Source organism: Phalacrocorax carbo, chromosome 15 (assembly GCF_963921805.1).
Source record: "Phalacrocorax carbo chromosome 15, bPhaCar2.1, whole genome shotgun sequence".
NCBI lineage: Eukaryota > Metazoa > Chordata > Aves > Suliformes > Phalacrocoracidae > Phalacrocorax > Phalacrocorax carbo.
The window spans coordinates 9793569-9805751 of NC_087527.1; the positions used below are offsets into that span (position 1 = coordinate 9793569).

A 12183-nucleotide genomic window follows, 5' to 3' on the forward strand; every position below is an offset into this window, starting at 1 on the left:
CTTCCTCAGGCTGGAATCTGCCCGGATTAGTCTGGAGGAACACACACATCTCAAGAAGAATGCTAAAGCCTGAGCTGAGTAACCAACAGTGTTCCCAGAGCTGGTTAAGAAAAGAGACAGAGGCTGAAAGAGCCCATCACAAATCTTTATTAAGCTTGTGTGGCTAATGATCAGCATGGAAATAACAGATGGGGTATGTTTTTCTTCATTAGTTTACCTGCTGAACAGAGGCTCCAGGAGTTAAGTACCATTAAAAAGTTACTTCTAAAAAATAAAGCCATTGAGAGGTTTGCTCCCTTCTGAAAAATAACCAGCATGGTCTCTAAGCTGTGTGTTTTAGTTTGAGGAGGAGCTACTTTCTCTTTTTCAAGCCAGATTAATTTTTCACATCACAGAGGAGCAGGTGTGATGGTGCAGCAGAGGTAAGAGCTTGCAGGTTGTGCAGCCTGGGCAGAACATTTCTCTGTCCATTACTTTGCTAGCATGTGGGAAACTAAAAGGAGAAACTGTAGCTTTGCTCAGGCCTGCTTCAAGGAGACCATCCATGACAGACTAGTTCCTTCCTCACTGCTGTTTTCTTCACAGTGAACTTAAACTCATGCTTGGCCAGGGGCAGCCTGGCCCCAGAACAAGAGCTGTTCTTGCCCTTATCTCCCCCATGTTGTCTCTTGCAGCCATCCTCCAAGGACTGTTAAAATCCTTGCGCGGGGAGGCCCCTCACCCCCACTGCTGGCACAAAGCCCACCCAGAAACATGGCTGAGGGCTGACAGTGAGGCAGGTCACCCCACAGCCAGTGGAAGCGTGGTTAGTAGTGACTGGGTCTGAGTTAAAGGTCTGTGAACATGAGGTTTTTAAACAATTGGCATGGCTCCTTTTCCCTTATTCTTAATAAAACCCTCCCCATTTAAGGTTAGTAACACCATACATTCCACATGTTAGCAGCAAGTCATTTCATGACCCTGATTAGTATTCACAGTAACATCAGGTTGTCGGCACATGGAGTACAATCATCACACGCAAGATTAATAGTTACAATAGGCATGGGTGGATTAAGGACCACAATAACATGGGTTACTACACCCCTTTTTAAAAAAATATTTTATTCCTAAACTAGAAAACACTTAGTATTTGGCCACCACATGGCAGAGCCCAGCAAACTGACTGAGCCCTGTGCCATGATGGCGCTTGTTGTACGTTTACAAAGGGTGGCCAAGGCAGTAGATGTGTAACGGCAGACATTCTCAACGAAGCAATCAGCATAAGAGAGATCGCTTAAGGGCTTCTGTGCGGGTACAGTTAATGGCAGTGCTTTCTACTGTATATTGTACTGTTAACACTGTGCCTGCGACAGTGTTTGACCAGTTACATTCTATAATTACTTACAAGCTGAATATTCAACTGATATATTCATTGCTTCTAATGCACTAGGCAACGCAATGCGCTAATACGGTCAAGCAACGGTGTTTTCTGACCACTTGCCGAGTACTGAATGCGATAACTAGCAGTGATATTCTTCAGAAGAGAGCAAGAACTGCTGTAAACAGTTTGACTCCAACAGTTTGTGGGTTTGTAAGGTAAGTTAGGCAGCGCTAGTACTGTACACATAGGCATCATGTTGTACTGCCCAACCATAGGATTCAGTATGCTGTAGAAAAATGTTTCACAAACGTCTAGACCCTGATGTTCAAAATGTTGTGTTTATCAAGCACTAAAAAGCTGACCTGTGCCCCACGGTTCGGCCCTCCTGCCCACAGGGATCGTTGTAGGAAGGGCGACTATAAAATCCGTTTTTGGTCTCAGTTTAAGACTTGAACACGTGCACGGCCCGTACAACATACTGTCGGCAGATGGGGCACTCGCTCATCCTCTTGCCACACTTGGTGCAAGTGACCATGTGGCCGCACTCCAGGAGGACGCAGTCGATCACTGCGTCCATGCAGATCCTACACAGGTTGTCATCGTTGTCATTCAGCTGCATCTTCTCACCCTCTGAAACAACAGAGAGGGAAGTCATGCATTTGGGCCCTGGAAAACCAGTGAAGTTCTAGCTCAGGCAACTGCTAAAGTATACAGCTAGTTTAGCATGAAGTAGTGCTGCTCCCTGTTCACGGTAGTTTTTCTAACCCACAGCTAAGAATTAATCTACATTCCTTAAAAAGAAAAAAAAACAAACCAAAACCCCAAACCCACATCCCCAAAGAAACAAGAACTAGAAAATCCCTAAGTGAATATCCAGTATTTGTCTTCATTCTTTAAACTCAGAGACCATTTTCAGTTCAGAACATAATGACTGTGAAATAATGTGCTGGATTAAAATTCAGAGCATGTTGGTCTCCCATCTCTGAGCTTACTTCATTTGGCAGCATGCTCTCCCCAGAAGATTAAACACAATAAAGCAGACTAAGAAGTAGAAGCCTTAAGTAGGACGTAAAGGTGGCAGAACGGAACAAAACCTGTCTGTCTGCAGTGACCCTTGACAACATCCCCTGTCAATAACCGAGTGTTCTGTCAGACCATGTTGGGAAAAAAATACATTGTTTTGAGGTCGATTTTTCAGCCAGGTTTTCAATTCCAGTTTATGACCAAACTGAGGGTCTCACTCAAGCCACGTTTGGAAAGTCACTAACGGCCCCCACCTTCACAGTCCTCCTCTGCCCCGATTAGCTTGTTATTTCACATGTGATGGTCACAGCCCCTGCAGCACATGTGCTGGCACATGCTGGCTGTGAAGTGGGCCAGGGCCAGAATGTTTTCCAGTCACCACAGTCCCCTGTTCTTTACAGTCTGACTGCTGGATGCAGGAATGAAGGCAAGCATTTTCCAAGCTGGTAATGCCATCAGAAAGTTGCCTCTCAGACTGTACTTGGTGAACAGGAATCGATCTGTGGGTATACTACAGTCACACAAGTGAGACTCCAATTGTTGAGTGTAACAGAGGGTAGAAGAAAACTAGACACTGAGCTGCAGCCACAGAACCACCTTATCATGAAAACATGGACTGAGACCAAACCACTTGAACTTGGACTTCTGCCACTGCAGCTTTTAATTCTCTACCACAGTAAAAAACCTGAATTGCTTCGCCTTGTTGACAGCTACTGAGCAGCACTCTCAGTAATACCTTGTGAAACCTAATAAAGGACATGGAGGTGCCAAGTTTCATGTTCTCTGAGGAACTGGTTTTCAGTTGTGCAATTCCACCTTCACTGTGAAAGCTGAGCTCTCTGGGCTTTGGAAAAAAGTCTCGAAAAGCCAGCACACTCCTGGAAAGCTTCACTTACTCACTAGAACCATGTTCAACTACTCTAAATGCAACTTGAGTTGTTAAAATGCACATTCCAGTTGTTCAAGCTGAGCAGCCCAAGTTAGATAACCAGGTCCTGCTGTTGGCAGAACCAGCTACTGGGAACCAGAAAATAAGTAGTCTTAAAGTGAGAATTAAATATAAACTTACGCGTCTTGTGGTTTTCCTCACTCTCTCTGTATAGCCTGCTCACTTTTTCCACAAGTTCCCATTTTTCACAGCATCCTGAGTAGTTGACAAAATTACACGCAAGTATTTCCTTCAGCTGCCGAACGCTCAGCCCTTCAATGTCTTCCAGGCTTGAAATATCAGACAAAGATGCCCTTGCTCGCTTTCTGGACAATCCAGGGGTCTGAAACACATAAATTTATGTTTTTAACTGTCCCGGTAGTTCAGAGCACCAGCTCTGGTGCTACCTTAAGCTGCAGCAGCTTGACTAAAGTTTTATTCTTTTTAAAACAAGTATTTGCAGATATGCATTGCTAGACAGAGTTTACTCTGAAAGAACTAGAGCATGATAGCAAATGTTGACAGAGATCTAAACACTTTATGGTGACACATGCCAAAAATTCATTCTTTGGATAGTTCATCTCTCACCTGCTCTTCTGCACTTTCTTCTTCTTCATTATTTATAGAAGATCTTTCTGTTTGTCCCTGTGTACAAAATGAAACTAATCAGGATAAACACACATTATCCCTTATAAAATATTTTCCTTTGTACCAAACTGATCATAGCTGACAGTGACATGTTGAAGTTTCAATTGCTACCAATCATTATCAAATTAAGTCACCTCTATCACCTAAACTAGTAATCTTATCTAGTAATCTTCTGGTTTTAGGTGAGAGATACAAAAGGCATTTTTACTGCCACCCTGAACTGCACCAATTGGCATTTTATTTTAAAGTGATGCACACCTATTAAAAACAAACCAACCAACCAACCAAAATCTATGCTATACCATAAAACACGTTAATTATTGTACCCGTAAAGGTGTTCCATTTCCTGTGCTTCCCCTTCTGTTTGCAAGTTCTCCTTGAGATGACACCGATACAGACATAGAAAATGGATGTGTAAAAAACCCCGAAGTCTGTGACCGTGATGAGTGCAAGCTACTAGTGTCCATATCCTCCTCCGAACCTAACCCATGATGGCACAGCACAAGATCCACCAAGTCTTCTTTCTCTCTGCAAGTATCCGTGGGTATGTTTCTGAGAATCAGATACTGACGCAGATCCTTTACTTTCAATCTCATTAACTGAGGTCGCTGAAAGGCTGTTTCTTGCAGCAAGTGACAAGTGGAACATCTTCTGAGATTCTCTTGTAAGACTGAACAAACTGAGCAAAAATCCTTCTTGCAGTCACAACACACGTGCTAAGTAGAAACAGAAAATAACCATTGAGCTGTGTGTCACAGAAAACTGATCTAGACCCTGTGCTTTCCTTCTCCAGGCTACATAATTCACTATTAGTGGCTTAAGTGTCAATTTTGACATATATAATTTTTTATCATTTAAGCCTAGAAAACTGCCCTGTCAAATAGTTCTGCAGGCATTCCAAGTGCTTTTGTAGCACTACTGCCAGCTGATTTGAGGTTTCAGTGAAAAAACACTATGAATAAACGAATAAATTACTCAAGTTGTCTTTTAGACAATAAATGAAAGCCAGTCAATTTTATGGTATATAAAAATACTTTTCAATACACTAAGCGTAACTGCTCTTTTCACAAGTGTAAAAACCAATATAATCCCCCAACTTTAAAGAACATACTTTTTCCTCCACTGATTCAAAGAATTCAAAGTAGGCCTTAAATGTGATGAATCACATGGTAGGTAAACACTTCCAAATGCGTGGATGTAATTTCTGAAGAGAGCTTTGTTCTAAAGACTCACTACAATTCACAAAAGCTGGAATAGGCAAGGCGTTCAGCAGCATTTTTAAAAGGCTATCGCATCTGCTGTGAACAGATCCAAACTCTTCAAGTTTTTCAGGATTTTAGTAAATTAACTTCAGAAAACATCCCCACACAACACTTAGTTCAACAAAGAATTTGCCAATCAAACGGGACACATAGAAAGGGGGAAACTGAGCACACAAACTGAAGAAAGAGGCTTCATGCTTATCAAAAAGAGCTGCAGAAAATTAGGTCGCTGAGTGGACAAAATAATGATGCTGGACAATAATGATACATAGAAATAATACCAAACAATCTCAATTTTATTTATCTGCATTAACCCACCAACCTGCCTCCAAATGAAGGAAAAGGCTGTTGGAGTGCCAGAGCATTTAACAGAACTAAACCTGGTTAGAAAACAGGCACAATTACACAAGTATTTAACAGAAAGAAGCCGTGATATGAAATTACAAATTTTTAGCTTTTCCATCATCTGGTTTGCTCATTCCAGCACCCAACCACTACATTTGGTACCATCTTCAAAACCAGACGTGTTTTAATATTTAAGATTCTGAAGCTAAAACACGCACCTTACAAATTAGAATCCACTAATTTTTAGGTCAGACCAGATCCAGTGTGTCACCGATTAATGAACATCAGACCTCTTAACTTCTAATCCTGCCTGACATTAACTTCCTGTGACCTCAGAATAGGCACTTACTCCCTTCATGGCTATCTGCCTTGGGTTTCCTTATCTAAGGGAAAATGCACATTCACCTCCCAGTATGGCTACACATTAGTTCCTATGAGTAAAAATATTGTGTAACAGGAGAAATACTCACTTTTTTCCTAAAAACTGAAAAGGAAAGTCCACAGGCTTTGCAGACTATGTTAGCGCCCGCCGCAGCTGGAGATGGATATGCTGAGAAGTCTGTATTTGGTGTGAATCTGAATGGGCCAGCACCTCCGCCAAAGCCAGCCTGCTGGCCACGGACAGCTCCAGTACCCATGACTTCATTCAGCAATCCACAGCAGGAAGCCCACATGGAAGTAGCTCCCGCCTGAAAATGTTCACAAAGCAAAAAAAAAAAAAAAAAAAAAAGAAAATTAATATCTGAAAGCCCCTGTCAGATGTGACCCACTACTGAAGAGCTACTTCACTCCGTCTGTCATCATCCCAAAAGCATGTGGTGTCAATTCCCACAGCACCAGGAATTCGGCACACTAACGTCTATAACAGCCCAGTAATCTCCACTTCCCAGCTGCAAACCAAAGTAGGTAAGATTAGCTTCTGAGAGGCTCACACAGGCACAAGGAGCTCATTTTCATAACTCCTTTTCTAGCAGTGTTCTGCACAAAAAGGGTAAGGAATCTGAGGAGGTAACGCAATAGCAGAGCAAAGAAGGAAGAGACTAACTACCGATCGTAGGTGAGGGGCAAAAACCTGAGATGATGACAGACAGCAACACAACAATTTATCATAATTAGCACGGAGCTGTCCCCTGCAGGATCTTCTTCAGAACTAATCCAGCTCTTACATGACTCGCAATAAAACTCTCTCTAAAAAAACGTTTCTGGGTCTTCAAATTTCAAAGTAACAAACCAATCTTCATTAGAAACTAGTTATGATCTAGTTTCTCTGAGGGGGAATTGTTTTTCAAGAGCTCTCTAAGCCTGCTGCTGCTTTGTTGTCATACAAAATGTCTAACAAAAATTTAAATAACTCTAAAATGAACTTATTCTATATTGACTGGATTAAACTGTATGACTCAACTGAAATCTTAAGACACTACAAAAAAAAATTCTAAATACATATATAAATTGCTACTTTTTACCCTTGAAAGCCTTTAGCACTAGATTCTCTATCCAAAGTGCATATTCTACTCAAAATGGAATTTGGACTCCAAGTTGTTCAGGTCACATGTTTAATCACTGTCACATGGCTCACTGAAACCTACTAAAAAAAAAAAAACCATGCAAACAGAATCACATCAGGTTCTTTCTGAAAGGAAGCTGAGTGGTACCACTTCCTTTAAACATAATTTTTTTTCATACTTTCTTAACTATGCTGGTTAGAGTTGTTCTGTTTTTAATTCCAGGGCAGAATCTTTTTCTTCCCCAAAGCGCAAAAGACATAAAATAATTGCTTTTGAGACTTGTAGTTCTTGCTGTGAAACCTAGACCAACCAGAGCACTCACTTCAGCTCAGTAATGATGGTGCTTTAGTTACTCTAGTAACCAGACTAATTTCTATATTAAATTGCACACTTCCCCTGAACCAAACACAGTCCTGTTAGATTTGTGGGAACTTAACACAATAGCTGGGGATATGCTGGAACATCCCCTTTCAAACCACTGAGCACAAAAGGTAAGAAAAGAGTCCTCGCTATGGTTTATAGAGAAGCTGTGAGAAACAATGCTATATGACCGAACATGTTCTACAACACCACCTTCATGTAAGTGCCTTAAGTATGGAACGTCAAAAGCATCTCCAACCCACACAAACCTGGTACTGCACTTTTACTGTTGTAAGCTGACATTAAAAGTGTTGCAATACAGTGAAATATTGAACGCTGTCATCTTGCTTCCGAGCCGTTCAACACATAACACTGTGTGCAGTAATAACATCAAATTTACACGCAACAAGTTAAATTCACTAGTCTAATTTTACAGGTATTTCAAGAGCAAAATTCATCCCAGGCATAACAAGAAACCTGCATGCTTTGGGCACCCCATGCATGGGAGAAAATCCTCCTAAGCTTCCTGTGAACGGAGTTTGAGGGGGATGAACTCCAGCAGCTCTTCCTTGACCTCCAGCAACGACGCAGGTAGCCCCAGCACGTGGCTGAGCTCACAGACACACCATGCGCTTGGAGCCTGTCTGATGTGTCATCAGACTTCCATGACAATCATTAAACCATCATCAAACTAAGACTTGTTTTCTACTTTTCAATAATAGTGGAAACAGATCAGTATTAATTTTTCTATACACAACAAGTTTTGATAATTATCCAAGTTCACTAGGCAAGAGTAATTAACTTTTCAGAAATACATTCTGAAAGCCAATAACTTCATCCAAGTGAGCTCCAAGTTTTAAAAACCGGGACTTTTGAAAAATATTTTTTTCTCATCTTAAGGAAAAGTTGTCAGTTGCAGAAACATTAAGAATACTTGAAGAATTAGAGTAAAAACTAATGAGCTAGCTTTATATTTAAAAGATTTAAAAATAGGCACATACAAATAACAGGAACATAAAACAATGAACCAAAAGGGTCTATCAGAATTCAGCTTCCTTCATTATGTGATCTTTTCAGGGGTCAGGGCAGCAGCAGGACACACAGTGACTAAAACGACATAACATAGTTGCTACCACAACCCTTGCCTGACAGTTCTTAGACTGATCTTATTCAAGACCCTGTAACAACTGCTCAGACATCACTGTCAACACTAGATAAATATACACTTTGCAAGTTTTTGTTACCTGTTTTTGACAGATGACTGTTGTTAGTATCAAACAAAATCTCTTTACACTTACTGCTGAGCATTCAGTCATTTTAAGGTGAAAGGTAAGGCAACACGGGCATCGTTAATTTTCTCCTTAACCTAAGTCAACCGTGGATCCTTTCTACACACCAGTGTCATTAACCAGTAATTGAATTACAGCGTCTAGACTCTTATTACTCCGTAAAAGAAATTAGACCGTTGCTGTGTTGGTGCTGAAAAGCACCAACACAAGACGCAAAAGAGACACAACTAAAATAAAAACTGCCTTCCCTTGAAAACATATAAGAAAGTATATACAACTTGCAAATTGTATAAGTTTTGCCAATTTCTGCACCAAAAGCCTTTCCAACTACATCAGTCACCACTTCTATATTCTCTTTGCACAAGCTGACATCAGCTATCTTCTGTCTCCATACCTATGTGCATCCTATAGGGCAAAATACTGCGTTTGAACTCCGCTCTATTTTTATTTGGCTGTAAGGGCGGTTAGTAACCTGAGGGGAATATCACCTCAGAAAGACTCCCCCCGAAGAACCTGGGAGGCTGCATGCCGCTCCGTAGGCATCTGTGCGAGCAGGATGTGCTATCAAAGCCAGCAGACCAAGAGCAGAGCAGCAGAAGGGATTTTATCCTCTTTTTTTCAGCTGAAATTTCGTCTTCACACACACCCCGAGAGCAAGCAAAGCTTTGTCAGGGCTCGAGCAGCCCTCGCAACCCGCCGAACCGAGAGATCCCGGGTCACCGCAGCCCTCAGCCCTGACCCGAAAGCACAACGGCAGCCCCGGAGGCGGAGAAGCGCCTTTGGGGAGCGAACCCCGCGGCCGGCCGGAGCGGAGCGGGCCCTGCCCGCCAGCCCCCAGCACACACCGGCTCCCAACCGCCCCCCCTCACAGGCCCAGCCCCACGCACCGCCCCGAGCCCGGCTCCGTCCCGCTCGGAGCTCCGCTAGTCCTTCAGCCGTCGCCGGCGGGGATCAACCGCGGGCCCTGTGTGGAGACGGGGGTGGGGGCTTGCCTCGGGCGGCGGCGCCAGGCCTCGCCCGGCTGCTGAGTCAGTGAAGGGCGCCGGGGCTCCCCGGCCCGGGCATCCCTCGGTAACGGGGCAGGCCCGGGGATCGGCCGCGGCCCGGCGGCCTGAGGCGAGGAGGGAGGGGCGGCACGGCCCGTCCCACCGGGGTCCCGGCCCCGTCACGCGCCGGTTCGCCCCCCTCCTCCCTCCCCGCAGCGAGGCGAAAGACACTCTCCCGGCCAGAGGGAAGCCCCCCTTTACCTTCATGGCCGCTTCGCCACCGCCGTTCTCGCACCGTCCGCCGCCGCCTCAACCGGGCGCCGACCGCCGCGGCGAGCCCCGGCGCCGACCCCCCCGCCAGCGAGCCCCCGCCCTGCACGGCGCTCCAGCGGGCCGCCTCACGGAGGGCGGGCCTTTCCGCCACGCCGCACGCCATTGGTTGTCCTGCGGACAGCGAGCGGGCGGAGCCAATAGGAGGAGAGGAAAAGCCTGTGTGTTGCCGGGGTGGGGGAGGGCGCGGAAATACCGCTCAAACGCGGAAAGGAGAGGCCACCGGCGGATGTGAGTGCGTCCGCAGTGATGTCACTGAAATAAGAGAGAACCTTGACCTCATGGGTTTGGGTTGTTTCGGTTTTTTCCTGTGTACTTAAGCAGGTGTACCCCGACGCCAGGCGCTGCCGGTCCTCCAAGGCGACGAAGGTGGCCGTCCGCCGTGGGGAGTAAGGGGGTCTGGCACAGGGCTGGGGGTGACTCCAACAGTCACCAAAATTCAGGTGTTTTGGCATCTCTGCCTACAAGCAGGGGTTTGTCACAAAAAGAATTAAAAGCCTCGGTGCTGTAGGCGACAGACCAAAGTGCTGATTATTCTACCAAGTCCTTTGGTGATAATCTTTAAATAATAGAAAAGAAGGGTTTTTATTTAAAAATCCAGTTCCAGCTAGGTTCTAGATGCCATTATTATTTTCTCTATGCTATGAATTAGATATATATAAAAAATAATAATCATACTTTCTAAGAACTGAAAACTTTTACCCAGAAGATTACATTAAGGAAACCCCCAACAACACAAACCCAACCAAGTCTTCAGGAAAGCTTTACGTAAGAGCACACAGGGCCAAGAACAAAGGAGGCCTTTGCCAAAAAGAGGTACAGACAAAAGTGGCTGAAAATAAATTTTGACCACAAATCAGATTTACCCATACAAAATATTGCGTGCAATCTTTAATAATTTCTTCAAGCTGGATCTATTTTTGGAGCAAGTCAGATATAAGAACTGAGGCCAAAAAAAAAAAAGTATGTAACTGCCATGAGAATGGCAGTGTCTTGGCAGCTTTAGCATCAATAGCAGATACTTCATGCAGTCCAACTTCTGGATTTGCACTGACACCATATCTTAATTCAAAATCAGATCATCTCTTTGGAAATGCTTATGTTCCTCACAAGGTTTTGACGCTATGAACTGTTACACATAATTTAATTTAAAATGTCACATTAGTTTTTTGGATTTATTTCAAGAATAGCTGGCAATTTTAGTCAAAGCAACTGAAAAGATAGTGAAAAGCCTTGTGTTGGAACAAGCAATGGCACATTTCTCATGCAAGAGATTGCTTTAAGACACCTTAAGAAATATCAGCACAGTTTGTTTTTTGAAAACTTCTATATCACCTAAATTCTCTCAATTTAGAGAGTCATCCCTGAAGTACCAAATTATACACAGATTTTTTTAAAAATAATCTTACATTAAAACATTAGATCTCATGCAGCCGCTGTAAGCAGGGTAAAAGCTCTGTCCCACAGATGAGACAAATCAGGCAAAATCTAATTTTTTTCCTTTAGCTCTGTTAAGGACTTGCCAACACGAAATCCTCCCAAACACAGATGTTTTAGGGAGTAACGTGGGCCTGACAGAGCTGAGATCTGGTGACTCTGCTGGCAGCTGCAGTTGCCACTCCTGCCTTATTTTGGGCAGATCTTGATGAATCATATTCTTAATGTGTGATTTGAGATCACTTTTAATGGATTAGCCTGTCTAAATTGTAACCACGTAGACTGTTTTTAAATTAGGGTCTTTAACTCCGTCAGCTACTCTGTGGCTGAAAAGTAGCATTTGCAGAGGTTCTATTAATAAAAAGTCTTGTCCTCGCTGAACCTTCTGGATTGTGCCAAAGAAGCATTAAAAGATTTAAATCTATTAATGCTAGATGTCCCATTTCCTTCTGCTGTGAAATAACAAGTGTTGATGACTTGCTGCAGCTCGGTAATCCCGCAAGGTTTTACATATCACGAGAGAGTGAGGTAGGACTATTCATTTATTTTTAATGTAACACTTTGCAAAATTTTATAGTAAAGTTAAAAAAATAAAAGGTTAATCACTGGGCTTTATTTGGGAATTTCAGATTGGATATTACTACCTGTGGGAAGAATCATTACAGTATTCACTTTTTATACCAGAGACACACAGTACTTTGGAATAAACT

At 43.3% G+C, this 12183-nt stretch overlaps 1 protein-coding gene across 2 annotated transcripts; it reads right to left on the reverse strand.

Moving 5' to 3' along the window:
- Positions 1–124: 124 nt before the first annotated feature.
- On the reverse strand, positions 125–10118 carry RNF34 (ring finger protein 34). 2 transcript variants are annotated; one of them, XM_064466169.1, is made up of 6 exons: positions 9968–10118; positions 6037–6255; positions 4286–4675; positions 3900–3956; positions 3453–3654; positions 125–1990 (listed from the first exon to the last, which is right to left on the reverse strand). In XM_064466169.1, the coding sequence occupies exons 1-6, from the start codon at positions 9971–9973 to the stop codon at positions 1803–1805; spliced, it is 1062 nt and encodes a 353-aa protein (XP_064322239.1). In that variant the 5' UTR covers positions 9974–10118; the 3' UTR covers positions 125–1802. The 2 variants fall into 2 exon arrangements, with proteins under 2 accessions (XP_064322239.1, XP_064322240.1); XM_064466170.1 differs by lacking the exon at positions 9968–10118 and adding an exon at positions 9608–9847.
- Between the last annotated feature and the right edge of the window lie 2065 nt (positions 10119–12183).